General features: G+C 33.2%; 1 protein-coding gene across 1 annotated transcript; it reads right to left on the reverse strand.

Moving 5' to 3' along the window:
* Nucleotides 1-5,686: 5,686 nt before the first annotated feature.
* Nucleotides 5,687-11,112, reverse strand: LOC142636062 (26S proteasome regulatory subunit 7). Its single transcript, XM_075810130.1, has 10 exons — nucleotides 10,540-11,112; nucleotides 10,132-10,213; nucleotides 9,601-9,692; nucleotides 9,436-9,513; nucleotides 8,931-8,992; nucleotides 7,360-7,504; nucleotides 6,973-7,191; nucleotides 6,689-6,870; nucleotides 6,333-6,508; nucleotides 5,687-6,167 (listed from the first exon to the last, which is right to left on the reverse strand). The coding sequence occupies exons 1-10, from the start codon at nucleotides 10,624-10,626 to the stop codon at nucleotides 6,010-6,012; spliced, it is 1,281 nt and encodes a 426-aa protein (XP_075666245.1). The 5' UTR covers nucleotides 10,627-11,112; the 3' UTR covers nucleotides 5,687-6,009.
* Between the last annotated feature and the right edge of the window lie 6,162 nt (nucleotides 11,113-17,274).

Consider the following 17,274-nt stretch of genomic DNA (forward strand, 5'->3'; position numbering starts at 1 on the left):
ATAATTGGTCTAATAGTTATAGAGATATAACTTTATTTTTCGCAATTTTATTTTTTATTGTAAAATGTGCTTTTACATCTATTAAATATTTGATAAAATTTGGCATCAAACATGTTTGAATGTATCTTTTTTAACTCGTTACGTGGCGATTAACAAGTCATTGACTAATTAAAAAAATCTTGTCACTAAAACTACACATGAAATGTGTCTTTAGTTGACACATAATAGGTTAGAGTAAAATAGTTTTAAATATGTTTGGAGTCTAAGTTATTTTAATGTCTTTAGTTGCATGTTTTTGAAATTTTCATTCAATTGAAAGATTTTTTTAGTTTAGTATAAAATTTGATAATTTGTATTTAAAATGAAACTTTTTAAGAATTTCACTATGAAAATGGAAAAAATGAATTTTATTTTATAAATATCGTTATCAAACATAACTTTGATCGAAAATACTAAATTTTTTTTTTTGGTGAGGATATATATATATATATATATATATATATATATATATATATATATATATATATATATATATATAACTTATCAAATATGTGTATATATAATAAAAAAAACATGCGTGTATATGAGGGTTGTCTTGATAAATATATTAATGCTGCAACTTGGCCTCTCAAACAAAAATTCTTGACTCCGCCCCTACAATGATCACAATCTCTCTCTATTGACTTGGTTCAGGTAACCACACCAATAGCATAAATTGGATAATCTCTCGTACTTGAGAGACACCCATCCTTTCTCCCTATGTTCTAGAGAAAAAATTCGACCACGGCATAGTGGGATAGTAACATCTAGAGTAACTCTCACATGTAAAAAACTACCTTTATCCGTCTCGCTGTCCTCTGTATACATGTTAACCACACCGATAACTTCACACAGTACCTCAGCCACCCCTTGACTCATAAAACGAATCGGAATATCATGGACTTGCACCCATACATCAACCTTATCAAATTTCAAGTCACGAATTAGGGTGTCCTTCTCTTATCGTTGGAGCACAACTAAATGCTTATCAAAACTCCAACTCATTCGCTAGAATCCTCTCCACCTCTTCTTTGTTGTCAAACACGATTAGTAAAACATGATCCCCAGCGTTTCGAACCTCAAAGCCCTTAACGGACCTCCATAATGGATTAAAAGTCTTAACAATAGCATCGACATTCAGAGCTTTCTTCGTAAAAAACTTGGCCGCTAGAATGAACTCAGCATTTGACTTTTCCTCCGCCAAACATAAACCACCACCGTCCCTCTCGTTCAAAGAAAGTTTGCTCCAATGCCTCGTTAGACTATCCATATTAAAAAAAAAAAAAAACACTCGTGTTTCCCAAGCCCCAAAAAGAAAAAACCACCAAAACCTACTGACAATGTTATCTGAGGGACAATAAAATCCTTACTTGAAGGAAATGACTATTCTACTACCTAAGAGAACTCCCTTGGTGCCCCAGGAGACTTTCTTAGCATTAGAGAAACCCCCACTCACCTTGCGATCTCAACTCTTTGTTGTCTCTTAAATTGAATTTATGACCGATGCAAGAAAAACCATTTTACTCGGTGACCCAATTTCTAAGTTATGGTAAGGCCATATCGCATTGTAATATTGTTGATGTGATTGGGGAGTAACAAAAAGATTCGACTGCTAAATTGGTAGTCTGGAAGACTAGACGATCAAGGGATGAAGTTTTTTGGCGAACCATGAAAGCATTTTGTATAAGCATATTCTCAAACCTCTAATTAAAAAATAAAGAAAAGTTGAAGACTAATGTCCATATAATAAAGGATTTAAATTTATTTCAATAAGCAATAATAAATATGTTTGAGTGTTATTATTGTTACTTCACATAAAATCACTTTGATATATCTCATTTCACATCAAATCACTTTGATATATCTTATTGCAGGACCGAGCTAGAACTTAGAGTTAAGCCTGTTGGTTGTGTGTAGTGACTTCAACCTCCAACTTTGCTATTGCTCAGTTACTAAAGATTTTTTTTTTTTTGGTGTCTTTGATGTGTGCGCTACTGGGTAAGAAAACAAATTATTTTGTTTAAAATTTTTTAAAGGGTCGGGTTGTTTGTTTTGGGTAAAATTGGTTGATTATGCTTAATTTTTTTTAGTTTTACTATTGGTAAATTTTGTTGTTAAACTAATTTTTTTGGGCTTGTATATTTTGTTTTATATTTTAGATCTATAATTTTTTTTATCAAACAAGTTGTGGCCTAGAGTTCCATTTTTGGTCTTAAGTGTTGGTTTTTAGAACAAGTGATTGCCCTTCTTCGACCTTTACTGCCTAACCTTCGATTTGGTCAAATTCATGTATAGCATTAAGTGTTATTGGTCCCTCAAGTTTAAAATGAACATTAAAGGTTCCTCTAGTTTAACAAGGATATGAGAATTGCCCAAGATTGTGTAGGTGGAGTTTGGCTAGGTTTTTGGTTTTCCTAGCAACTGTCAAATGAATAAAGATACTTTAAGTGTTCAAAACTTAATCTGTTAATTAATTTTTAAAAAAGGAGTTAAACACATAAGTAATATGTAATTTTTTAATAATAAAAAAGTTGCCACATCACTTTAAAAATTGACACATCAGTCTTCCATTAGACACTTAAGCAAGAAAACTAATTAAAGTTAATGCAGGGATCAATAGAGCATATTTTTTAAACCTCAAGAATCGATAGTGCTCACTTGAAACTTAAAAGACCAATTGCATTCATAGGACAAACTTCAATAACCAATAGTGTAGTTTTGCCTTAAAAAAATAGGCAAAATTACACTATTGATCCCTGAAATTTTTCTCACTAAGTGCTTTGGTCCCTTAAGTTTAAAATGAGCAATAATGGTCTCTCTAGTTTAAAAAATGAGCACAATTAATTCTTTTGTTAACAGCGGTTAGTTAGTTTTAATGCTTACGTGTCTAACGGAATTATAATGACAAATTTTAAGTGACGTGGCATTAAATTTAATATTAAAAAATTAAAACACAAAATTTGACTCATTAAAAAATCAATTGAACCGTTAGAACCTAACCCATTTCAAGTGATCCGTTTCAAATTGGGTATTCCCAATTTGAAATCACATTGTACTGATTTAGAGAGGGAGAGATAGAGAGAGATAAATAATGGCGTTGTTGTTCACCGCTGGCACCACCGTTCTTCTCCCTCGCGGTCCATTCCTCTCATCTCTAGAATATTGGAACCTAATGACACTACAAGTTAATTTTCAATTAATATGCTCCGTTTGTTTCGATGGAAAACTTTGTGTAAAAATAGTTTTCCATGTTTTCTAGTGTTTGGTAGCATAAAAAAAGATGAGTCAAAGGAAAACTATCTTTGGTCAACATTAAAAGTATGGTTTATTTTTAGAGATTGTTTTCCATTAAATTTTTTTGGAAAACAATTATATCTCACAGAAAGCTAAATAAGGGAAGTTAGGAGGTTATTTTTCAACTCATTTAAAGCTGCTACCAAACATTAGAAAATGAGATAGTTTTATAGAAAATACTTCTTGAAAAATGACTCGTTTTCTAGAAAACTTCATGGCTGAAACAAACAGAGCGTAAAAATTCAAGAGTTTTAAGTGGATCTTTTGCACTTGATGCCAATTATGGAATGAGACCTAATTAGCTATACAAACTTAACTTTACTATACTCTCCCTGACCAATGTAGTTCATTTTCCCTTCTCTTCTCAGAAACCCCACAACATCGTCAAAACCAAAGCAAAAGCTATGGCTCAGTCAACCTTGATTTGGGTTGCTTTGGCTCTATTGTTGGTGGATGGGTTTTCAGGTCACCTGAAATGGGTTAGGTTCACCGTTAATGACTGGAGAGGTTTTTTATTGAGTTAGATTTGCTTTTTTTTTTAATATTAAACTTAATGGCACGTAACTTAAAATTTGTCATATCATAATTCTATTAGACACATAAGCATTAAAATTAAGAGAAATGATATGTTCATAATATTTTTACAACAAATCCTAAGTAGCAGATTGTTTCTGGTCATTGTTATTGTTGGGGCAAAAAAGTAATCTTTGTGTTAGGTTCAAATTTGAACCGATAACAACTAACCAGCTGTGATTTGTTGTAAAAATATTGTGAAAATGTCGTGAACGTAACATCTCTCTAAAACTAATAGTTATTAACAGAAAGATTAATTGCACTCATTTTTTTAACTAGAGAGACCATTAGCACTTATTTTAAACTTGAGGAACCAATAGTAATTAGTGGGCAATCTTCAGAGATTAATAGTATAGTTTCACCTGTGAGTTCTAGTTAGCTCAACTAGTAAAGTCTCTGATGGTTGTATAAGAGATCTGAGGTTCAATCCTCGCCTACACCAAAAACTGATTGGTGTCTTGATCTGATGATAAAAAACTATCATCAGAAGCGGACGCCATAAGTTAAAACTCTTTAAAAAATAATAATATAGTTTCACCTAAAAAAAAATATCGATTAGATTCAAATATTATTTCTCTCTCTCTTCCTTTTCTATTTCCCTTTCTCCTTTCTCTGTTTCTTTGCTCTCTCTTGCTTCTGAGAAGGTATTACATGCAGCAAATGCATGTTACCTCTCTCTCACAAGGGGGTGGACCATGCATCTGCTGCATGTAATACCTTCTCACTTTTTTGAGGCCTAACAACGTGACAAGATAAGAGAGGAGAAAACCACAAAACTGACCCCTTGTGTCTGTGGGTTATAGACCAGATAGATGATAACACTGGCATTTAACACATTTGTACATTGGCAGACAAAGATATATTGGACGGTTATGTAACATCAACTAAAAAACCCTGGTATTAAAATAAGTTATCATTTCTTACTTGACCAAATAAAGTTTGAAATCTTTCTAAAAAAAATAAAGTTTGAAATAGTGTAGCACAAATATATATATATATATATATACTTGTCTAGCTTGTACAAAATCCAATACTGATGATATATTTACCTATAATTAAAGATATTACTATTATTTTACTCATTGGTGATGATTCAGCTGTTGACTACTTTTGACACATCATGCCAAACCAAGACTAGATTTTTGGTAAAGCTTCTGGATTTGGCGCCCCTATTGCTCCTGCTACCCCTCACAGGTCCTGATATGAATAATGAAAATGTCACTATTCACTTTTGACTATTACTTTATTTACCTATATAAAGGAGTTGTCCCTTATTGCAACTCAAAACTCTCTTTAAGATTTTATTTAAAACTTCCTTCTAACAAGAGAACATTCTCACTGATCTACAAAGCTTGTAACTAGAATCAGGACTAGCCTTCAAGCCTTGTACTACTATCTTATTGATTATTATAATCTTGTGTGTTGAATTATTTTCAATACACAACTGTTTTAATATCTTTTGATTTATTTTGATATAACTGCTCCGCTAGTTCTACCGCTTTATTTTGAATTACATTTACTTTGAATTATTATATTTGTTGTGCTTCTGCCTTCTGCGCTGTCGTCCTACCCCCTTTATATATATATTTACACACTTATATACAGGAAAATTGAATCTAACCATGGTCTGAATTCTCTCCACTTCAAGACAAATGGAGAGAATTTTTGGATACCATTAGATTCATGAAAATTAATTCTGAACATGGAATGGATAGTCTCCACTTAGAGACAAATTGAAAAAATCCTAATCTAGATTAAGCATAATAAACAAGCATACAAGGAAAACAGAAAGACACCACTAGCTTTCAAAATTCCTGGCAAGTTACAATGACAGCAAAGGAATAGTCACTGAATAATGTTATAGCAAAGCATAGTTTGATACCCTTTCACTAGTTTACATGGAGAAACCCACAGAAATAGAATTATTCTATAAGCTATGCAGCCAAATAATAAATGCTACAATCCGAGCAGAGGCAAGTCCAAGTTCAAATGAAAGAACCACATCACATGGATATGGCTCATATCATGCCCAATTCGAAAGGCCTATAACTGCTTTCAAGGTTTCTCTTAGGAAGTGAAGCGGAGTGAAGCAAAACAGCTGACTCAGTTGTAGACCATGTACTTGGGTGTTGCACTGAACTTCTGGTATCCCTTGATAACCTTGTTCACTGCATCAAGGAAGTCTTTCTCTGTCACAGTCTTCCTTCGTGCTCGGATGGCAAACATGCCAGCTTCTGTGCACACACTCCTTATATCGGCACCTGAGAGAGAAATTCATGTCAGAAAACTGATGTACTAAGTACTAACCTACCACTGGCATAGTGAGCAAATAACAAGCAACAGGGCCATTGAGGACTATGGGAAAACATCAAGGAGACAAGATGAAATTAACCCTTCACCATCAAGGCATCAACAAGGGTTCTTACCAGTGGAATTTGGGCAAAGCCGAGCCAAAAGTTCAAATCGGATATCTCTTTCACAGTTCATTGTTCGTGTGTGGATCTTAAATATTTGTGTCCGACTCTCCATATCAGGAAGGCCAAACTCAACCTTACGATCCAATCGTCCAGGCCGTAGAAGTGCTGGATCTAGCGTGTCAGGCCTGAAAAAAGAGGCAAATGAAATCCAAAAACATTAGCACTTGCATTGTTAAAGATTGTAAATACACCCAAGAAGCAGTTTCCAGTTCTATTTGAAAATTGAAAATGAGGTTGACAAAAGACCTAGAAATGATGTACCAACATCAGGCAGAAATATAGCCATGATAGGTAACTTAACCAACCTATTTGTAGCCATTAGAACTTTGATGTTTCCACGAGCATCAAAGCCATCCAGTTGATTGACAATTTCCAGCATTGTTCTTTGAACTTCATTATCCCCACCTACACCATCATCAAAACGAGCCCCTCCAATGGCATCTACTTCGTCAAAAAATACAATGCAAGCCTTCTTTGAACGTGCCATCTGCAGCATACAGCAGTAAGAGTTAGACAGTAACTGGATAATTAAAGCAATATGAATAAAAAACAGAAGTTTTGAAACTACTGAACATGCACAATTGATAACCTGGAACAGTTCTCGAACCATCCGAGCTCCCTCACCAACATATTTCTGAACAAGCTCACTCCCAATAACTCGAATGAAACAAGCATCAGTTCTATTTGCCACTGCTCGAGCAAGAAGTGTTTTACCCGTTCCTGGAGGACCATAGCAAAGGACACCTTTGGGAGGATCGATTCCAAGCTTAACAAATTTCTCTGGATGAAGCATTGGCAGCTCAACAACCTAGGAAACAATCTATATCAGCAATGCATACATGCCAACCGTGTCTGGTTCTAGTTCTATAACTATCTCCAAAGTCAAACTTTATCTCGTGCATAAAGTATATCTACATTCTCATTAAAGAAAATACATCAGAATGACGAATAATATATGGTAAATTGATATACGCACTTCTCGCATCTTTTCAATTTGCTCCTTGCATCCACCAACGTCATTGTAGGTCACATCAGGCTTTTCCTCCACTGTCATCATGGTCACACTCGGATCGATTTTAGGTGGCAAGGGAATCTGGATCTGATATTTATTGCGATCAACCCTGCAAAGACAGGCTGAAGATCAATCCAAAAATAAAAAGGAGTACAAGCTCTGCTTCTTTAATACACACACATTCCATTAAGGATCAACAATAAAGGAAAGACGCATTAACAAGCCATTTCTTTGCGTCTGCTCTAGTCCCTAGGTAAGAATACCACTAGCACCTCTTTGATCTAGCCCTCTCTTTCCTGATGAAACTAGATGTGCTTCTAGTTTTGGGAATTCCCACAACACACACCAATCTGAAAGTGATTTTACTGTTCTTATATATTAATGCAGGCAGCAAGGAGATAATTTAATTTAGGAGTTGGGGGTATTTGTGTGATTTTTAGAATTCTGGAGTGGACTATATTTGGTCCATAAGATCTTATTTGGGACTCAGATCTCCACGGTTTAGTAAAAGGGAGGGAGACTTTCTAGTTTTTTCTATCCAAGGGCATTTATTTGTGTTATTAATTTTTTTTTCTTTTTCTTAACAGAAGTACATTTTGGCCCCAAGCAGAGATGGGAGGAGAGACTCAAACTAGAGACCTCTACTTCGTGAAGCTTGGTCTCCAACTGATGAAACTACCCTTTGTGTTGTGGTTTTTAACTTTTTATTAGTTATTCAGTTTGAGTTTGGGTTTAAAAGTCAAGCCCATTAAGTTGTACTAGGACTAGGTATTAGTCCTCCATTTATATGGATGTAATATTTCTATTCAATAGAGAATACAATTTGCTAAATTAGAGTTATCAAGCTTTCTTTGATGCTTTTGGGATCCAATCCTTCACCAGGTCAGAGCAGGTACAAGTGAAAGTTTGCCTAAGCTTCGAATTGGGTTCTCCTTCCATTTTAACTTTAACTATAATTATAAGCAAACCCTTCAATTAATGCTTAGGTTTTAATGTTCCTTTTTTATTTGCCTCATCTAGCATATTTCCATCAAATTCCAGCCAAGACTAGATCTAATAAAATTCTAGCACTAGGCATCCCAAAACCCAACAAACTCATGCTGCTAATTAAAATCCTGTAATTACTTAAACCGCTCCAAGATTCATACTTTTCAAGCTCAAATAGATCTCTCCTCCTTCCTTTAAATCCAATCTCACATATGGTACTAATATTTGGTCTCTGAAAACCTTTGAAGAGGCTATTTTAAAGGTTTTTCATTGCTGATGTCCCACATCATATACAAATTATGATATAAAATAAATTAAAAGAAAATGGTAACAAATAACCTCCCCTAGGCAACAAACTCCACACAATTTATGTTGAGACTTGCGAGAATGTAAAATAAGAATATATATATATATATATATATCTCAAGAGAATTAAATATATTTTACAATAGTCACAATGGGGGAGAGGGGAAAGAGACAGCATTAAAGACTTGCACAATAAAAATATGTTTTAGCAAAATCTGAGAAGGTAAAAATGAGAAACCTACCCCACACGCATGCCTTCTTCTATGTCAGTTGGGGAAACTTTGTCACCTAACCCAACAACAAACTGCAGTTGAGAATGTAGAATTATATCAGATCCCAATGTTACAAGAATGAATATATGAGTAACTTAAAGATTCTATCTCTGAATGTTCAAAGTAAAATGCCAAAGAAACTATCCATTTAAAAACCTGTTGTAGCATGTTTGCAGGGCATAAAATATAAGATACTGAAGGAAATTTAAAAAGGACAGATATGATGAAAGATTAACTGATCATTATTAATTTTTTTTTTTAAAATAAAACAATTTCTCATATTTCAACTAAAAAAAGAGAAGTCACCAATACAAAATCTTGGTAAACTTAAGCTTATAAAAGACTTCAACTAATGAAAATAAAAGTAAAGAACTGGAAAATGACAGACTTATTTCTTGTGTGTGAAGAAAAATTTCATACTTCAAACCCGAAAATATGCACCACACATAAAGTGAAAGGCCAAAAAGATGTATACCTTTGCAATTTGCTTAACATTTATTATATATTTGGCATCTTCAGTGTTTGGATTAATGATCTTTGTACATCTTGCCACCTGATTTGACAAGGCAGTGAAGGCTTCTCAAATTTATATACAAATACTAAACTTTATCGCGAACAAAACCTTAAGCAAAATACAGACCTGCAGAGGCTGCTCCTCCTGCATCATTTGCTTATCGGATACCAGATCCCACTGGCTTGGTGCAGCTAAGCCAGTGTCAGACTCCTTAATACCTATAGAATGGTGCAGATCAACATTATGATTTCAAGTATTCAAATTTTTTTAACGCAGAACAGCCAGGCCATGCAGTAAAGACATTGAACAGAAACAAGCCAACAACAAAGAAGAAACAAATAGACCAAGTTGTAACACACAAACAATACATGAAAAACAGAATTAGTAAACACATTCTGAAAATTGACAAGAATTCAATGTTATGGAAGAAATTAACAATTAAACCAGGAAACACAGAAAACATGTAAATCCGTTAACATAGAGTTATCAGAGTGTTATCAAATCGAAGTCTTTATTAGAAATGTGTAATTAGAATGATGCATGCCAATGCCAATGCCGCCTTAAAGCTTAAACAGTATGTTCTTTAGAAGCTATAAGTTAAGAGCAAGCATTTGAGAAGAAGGCAAGGTTTCACAAATAAAAGAAAGGAATGCATACCACACAAATCATTGACCTTCTTAGCCATTTCCTTAATTTCCTTCTCTACTTTCTTGATACTATTAGAATAGGGACCCAAACCCTGCAAAAAAGAAAGGAAAATAAAAAAAGCATTAGGAATATTAAAATATTTGTATCTCACAGAAGGTTGAACCCACTGAGTGAGTAAAGCAAAATGTATGAAAAAAAAAATCCCCAAATAAATAAACAAGCATGATTTAGTTATAGTTATAGTTGTAGTAAGAAGGAAATCAATAATAATAAAAATCCAATCTTGAAGATGAAAAACACAGGAAAAATTATGGGAATTATTACTCGCGAAGAGCTGAAAATAAAAGTTGAGATCCACAATAATAATAATAAGTTAAATTAGGGTTTATAAGAAGAAGAAGAAGGAGGAGAAATTACATAAGTCTTGAGTAGAGCAATATCGTCCTCATCGAGAGGGCGAGGGTTCTTCTCGTCCTTAATATCGAGCTCGGCCTCCCCTGCCATTGATTTTGATTGATTTGCGTTTGCGTTTGTGTTTGTGTTTGTGTTTGTGACCCTCCTGAATAGAATAGAATAGAATAGAACAGAATACTTCTTCTTTGTTCTTTCTTCTTTCTTCTTTCTTCTCCTCACTCCTTAACTCCTTGCTCAAGCAAACCAAAACCAAAACCAAAACCAAAAAGCAAAAAGCCAAAGCGGTGTTGTGATGTCGGAGGGGTATTAATGTAATATTTTTTATTATTATTACAAAACTCTCTCTGGGCCTGGGCCTGGGCCTGGGCCTGGGCCTGAGAATAATGGGCCTTCCAGCGCCGCCGAATTAACTTATTATTAAGCACAGAACACAAGCATGACGAAGCCAGCAGTGAGCAGCTGATTCGATCTCTCTTTGACAAGGCAACAAAGCTCACCTCTCAGTCTCACTTTTGCTGGGCTGTTTGAATTAGCGAGATAATGATGGGTCATTTATTTATAAATTGGAAGAGAGGTGGAGGAGGAGTTGTTTGGCTTAGTTTAACTTTTGTTGATTGATTTTGATTTGGGTTGAGAGGAACAACACCGAACAGAGATGATAAATAAATTAGTGGTAGGGAGATAAATAAAAATAAATAAATAATGAATAAAATAATATTTTAAAAGAATCGTATTGAGTTTGACAAGGAAGTACAAATAATATTTAGAGGAAAGATTGTTGATATAGCATTGAAGGTGATGTATATGTATAAAAGTAAAAAAATTGTCAAACATCAAAATAAATAAAAAAAAAAAGTTTTTAAAGTTAATTTAGCTAAATATTTAATGAGGCTACTTTGAATATATATCAACAAAAATAGATACATACAAAATAAAAATGTTTCTTATCTAATGTTGACCAATAACTGGGCCTTTCATTTCAGCTTATTATACAAAATCCAATTAGGTGGAATAAGGATATTATCAATCAGAAAAATCCTCCAAATTCAGTTCATCCAAATGCCTAGAAGACTCATTATTATGGGTCTGTAACCCCATCAAGTAATTACTCATCTAAATCAGTTTATAAGTTGACTTAAAAAGGCAAACAAGTAGAGAACAGTACACTAGATAGCAAGGAATGAAAGAATTTATGGAAGTTGAAGAAAATCCAAGTTATTCTTGTGGAAGATAGCCAGCCAAATAATTCCCACTAAGTGTGCGTTTGCGTTTCACTTGGCTGGTCCCATGGCATTGTTCATTAACCAACCAAGTGATGAAAAGTGCGCGGTGCTATTCCCATGGCACTGTTTTACAATAAAAAATATTTTACTACAGTATTTTTAACAATAAATTTTCAGTTTTCAGTAAAATAAGTTGTATCCAAACGCACACTTAGTACCCATAAAGAGCTTATGGGATCCCCCTATCTCTTATTTTGTCAAAGTAAATTTTAATATAGTCATCAAGAAAAAGCATACATAGCAACCACGGGAAGAAACCACATAAAACAAAATCATCTTTGGACAGAGCTTATTGAAAATCAAGATCCCCTTGTAGCAGTGCTTATTGGATAAAACAAAATGCATAACATTTAAAATGTCTTGAGACTAACATTGCAATACTTGATAAAGTAAATAAGTGATCTTCATAGTTTCTTTCATGAAATGCAAAATGAACACAAATTCAAATGAAGCGAATACCTATAAGCTAAGTTTGCATCTCCTATTTGGGAAAGAGTAGATCCTTCATCAATGATCTTATGTAAACGATCGCATGTTGGACTGAATATCTTTATCAAGTTATAAATCAATTTTCAAGTGAGAACTCCAACAAGTATCTCCAACCAATTATAATACGCTAATATGATTAAGTCTCCTTCTATTTTCAAGCTCACCAATGTCAATCATATGTGTAATTTCAATAATATGAGTAGCTTTTTTAATACATAAAATTAATATTTATCCTAATCCTAAACCAACATTGTTGTATTTATTTTATATATTTAAAAAAGTACTAATAGGATTATGATAAATACATTTAATTTGTTATATTAATTTTTTTAAGTGGTGATTCATTATCTATACAATTCACCTCTTTGAACTGGATTTTTATGTAGTTCAAAAATACCTCATTAATGAAATGTAACTCCTCTTAAAAATAGGGTCATAAATATCAAAAAAATAATCAATCTATCTATACTTTTTTTTTAAATTCTCAAAAAAAAAAAAAAAACTTAATACTTTCTACAACACCTACAGCTACTATCTTTACCACTGCACACTCTTAGTACAATGGTCACTTCACATATATAAGTGTTTGTGGGATATAGGGGCAAGGACCGGGATTCAAGTCTTTAAGAGGAAGACTTACACACATATACACTTATACTAGGTTAGAGTAGAATTTTTATCTTATATCAACAACAAAAAAAGCTACTATCTTTTTAAATTAAAAAAGGGAACTCCTAAAATTTAGGATTTTTTTTTTAGGTTCATCTTTTTATTCCATAAAATTTAGTCTTTTTTTTTTTAATTTCCTTTTTCATCCAAATAAAACACCACCATTTTTTTAAAGTAAGAGAACTCCTAAAATTTAGCCTTATTTTCCCTCGCGTTCATCTTATTTTTCCGACACAATCTTTTCTCTATATGACTACATCACTTTCAAACACACATTCAAAAAAGAAATTACAATTATTGCTTAAAAATTTTTAGAAAAAAAAAAAAGAAAAGTCTATGAGCACTTGCAATGCATGTGCATAGAGGCTAGTTTAAGTATAATGAAATTTTGATGTCATTTTTCTAAAATTTTTATTAGAAACAATGATTTGAAATATTGTATTCTTGTTCAAAATTAATTAATTTTACAACAATTGAAATAAAGTCTAACAAAAAATATATATTAATACACAAAAATAATGTAAAAAATAATTGAATAGTATTTGTTTTTTATTTTAACAAAACAATATTTTCATTCTTAAGTAGGCATGAAATATGTCTATCTATATCAATCACTATATCATGCAATTTTGAAATTTATAAATACATATAATATGATTAAATAACTACACCTCTGATATTGTCTGTCTATTTTATATATAAACTAGAACACTAAATATATTACAATTTTTAACAAAAAAAATTTATGAAATATTGGAGAAAATTAATAACAAGTTATTATAATGTATCACATATCATGCGATAACTCAGATAGTAGTATATAAAATGAGACACACGAGCTTGTAAGACTATTTGGGATAGTAGTGTATAGGATGAGATACACAAGCTCTTAAGAAAGGAATGACGAGCTTTCTTTATTTGGTTATAGTAGCGGGTGGTATGCAAAGATTTGGCCTTGATGAGAGTAGTTGAGAGTCATGTTTTTGCAAAATGTGTGAAAGAAGTTTTCTTTAGGTATGGCTGAAGTTTGAAAAATACTTCGTAGTGAAGAACCTCCAAGAGGGGGAAAGATGTAAGTAGGAAACAAGCTCCTGCAAGGAATGACGAAGATGGTCTGAATGGGATGGAGGTCATGTCCTCAACAATGGCTTTTGGATCCGGGACAAGGCTTTTACACTTGTGGTTATAGCAACAGTAGTATTTGCATTTGTCTGCTCTATTGTTTCCATCGTGATTAAGAGAAGGACAAACAACAAAAAATTGGCAGATTATGTGCTTTATTTGTCCGTTGGGTTGGATGTACTTTGTGTTTTTTTTCAGGGAGGGAGACTTATACCACTTCCGTTTCTGTCTATAATATATAGTGCAGGTTTAGTGGTTATCATGTTTAATGTCATAGTTTTAGTTCATAACTATAAAAGGCATTGAAAATTTTAGGATTTGTATCTATTTTATATGTTTTCAAATCAATATACCACTCTTCTAAGTAAAGGTTCAACTGCTGAGAAAAGATTCTGTAGTGAGTTCACTATAACCACTTCTCCAATAACTGAAGCAAAAGAAGGTCTATTCTTTGAAGCAGATATAAATAGAGGACACAACCCTCTCATTCTCAATCAACTTTTCAAGATGTCAAAACTCTTAAGAAATGCTCAAAAGCTTCCATAAACTTCAAAAAACACTAATTCATTGGAGCTCAATGGATCAAAACTTTAAAGCCCAAAAAACTTCCACCTAAAAACCTTCACATTGATTACCAAACTTTATTATTACTATAAAAACTTGTTAAACCAAATAAAGACCACTTTTGATCCCAATTCACATGACCATTAAATTCAAGCCATATTCTACTGTTTGGGCATATTGCCATCAGTAATAATTGAGATATATTTTGATTTATTTATGAAATTTATCATAGCTTTACTATACTGGCATATTCAAAACTAAATCATAATATTTTATGGCTCGTGAGTTGATGATGAATGGTTTATTTTTGTTTTTCTTAAGTATTTTTCAAATTCAGCAACAACAAAAACAAAAAAAACAAAAACAAATATAATAGTTCCTTTTCATTGAGGAAAAAACTGGAATTTTAGATGTATGCTTATTACTTTCAGCGAGGACCTACCTATGCTGGCAGTCACACAAGAACCATGACCATGATCATGATCCCAACAATTTGATCGTTAATTCTCACAGCCTCAGTCAAATTCCCCCGAGGTGCATCCACAGAAACAAAATTGCTAGCCCCTGATCAGTTTCATGTTGTCCACCTTGATTATTTTCAACAGTTTGGTTATCAATCTCCTTAGCTCTACTGGTAGCAGCAAACTGTCTGACGCTGATCTTAATAGATGGCATCTTTCATTCATGACTGTTTGAAACAGTATCTGATTCCTTGGAACCAAGCGTAATGGCCATACCATCAAATGAAGGGTCTGGGATGTCAAGAGGTAGTTTTGGAGTTTCACTTTAGGAACAAGAGTAGAAAGTATGTTCTCCTGTTCAATGCTATTCTCTGCATCACCCACAAGCAATGTTCTAGTCTCTCTGGGCACTCTATAGAGAGTTGGGGGCCTAAAAATTAGAGCTTAGATTCAAATTCATCTATGGAGGGAAAAGAAAGGAAGACACCTTACATGACACAACAATGCTATCCTCAAACAGAAAATGCAGAACTACCTACAACATATATAAACCATCGAAAACCAAAAGAACTGCCAGCAGTGAGCAGCCGATTCGATCTCTCTTTGACAAGACCAAAGCTCACCTCTCAATCTCACTTTTGTTGTGCTATTTGAATTAGCGAGAGATGATTTGCCATTAGAATTCGTTCCATATAGATAATTATCTCTATTTATATTATTTTAATAAAAATAATTATCTATTAATTTTGAATAGAGAATTTATCTTTATTTTTTGGCTCAAATGACATGTGGTAAAAATTTAATTCACTTTAAATGACACATGCCAACATTTGATTTATTTAATTTAACTAGTCGCTAACCTGTATAATGCATAGAATATATTTCAAAATTACTTAAAATTGAAAAAAACATAAATAATTCCAATATATAAAAAAAACCTTTAAAATGAAATAACATAAATAATTCCAATACAAAATAAATGTTGAAGATAAACAAAGAGATTGATAAAATATACAATATTTATTGCAAAATGTAATTTGAGAATAAAATTTCCATCAAAATGATAAAAAAAATCTCATATCCAAACAATTCATCAAAGTGGAATTTGGTTATTACTAAGATCCTATATGTAACTTACCATAAAAATATCATGTCAATCTTGATCTTCATCCTCATAATCTAGCAAAAATTTCTGCAATTTCAAAAAAAATAATGACCTCTAAGATTTAAGAACGTACTTGTGGTTTAACTCAAGGGAGAAAATCTTCAAAATCCTTCACATTATGTATTGGAATGGCAATTGAACTTGATGATGGGAATTTCACGTGTTGATCTTAATGGAGTGGACCAAAATTGAAGAGAGGGGTTGCTCATTGTAGGGCAAGTTTGTTCCTCTAAGGTTGGTGTTTTGATTCAATTTCTATTGTATTTTTAAGTCAAATGGTGTTAGAGTAATGACAAGACTATAGGTGGACAGTGTTTTGTTAACAAATCAGACCACAGATGGGTAAAGTGTCATGCCAAAAAAAAAAAACTATGTTTTTTTTATTTTTTTTTTTTTAAGGATAGTTAGTGTACTTGACTGTGCAAAGTGGAGACCCAATTGAATTTTCTATCTCAGTTTGGTTGAAGTCCAAAATTTCACGTTACCCGGCCTTCTAATTGCAAAACAATTTACAATTGTGCGATTGTAAATTTACGAGCGTACTGTAGCAACATTGTAAACAAATATATTAATATTTTATTAACAAATATCACTTTCTTTTTCTCTCTCTCTTCAAAGTCTCTCATCCTCTCTCTCTTGCCAGACCTCATCTCACCAAGCTTCTCTCTTTTGCTCCCATGGCTGCGCCGATTACTCCTTCTCTCCCCATGCCACTCAACCCAGCACTCTAGCCATTGTCCCTCTACCCATCTTGGGTTTGGCTAAAAAGGTTTCGTCTGTAAAATCTAAAACCGAAGCTCCGTTGGTGTTGGGGGTTTTGTGTCCTCTTGGTGATGTAACTGTCTCTCACCATTTGGGTCATCAATCGTTTGGGTCAGCTGGGTTAATTTTCTCAGCTTCATCGCGGTGGGTTGTCGCTCTCTGTCATCGGATTGGACGCTTCAGAAAGTTTGCTCAGGTTCAACTTCAATTACCAGTAAGTTTC

The sequence above is a fragment of the Castanea sativa genome, chromosome 5, assembly GCF_040712315.1.
Source record: "Castanea sativa cultivar Marrone di Chiusa Pesio chromosome 5, ASM4071231v1".
NCBI classification, from domain to species: domain Eukaryota; kingdom Viridiplantae; phylum Streptophyta; class Magnoliopsida; order Fagales; family Fagaceae; genus Castanea; species Castanea sativa.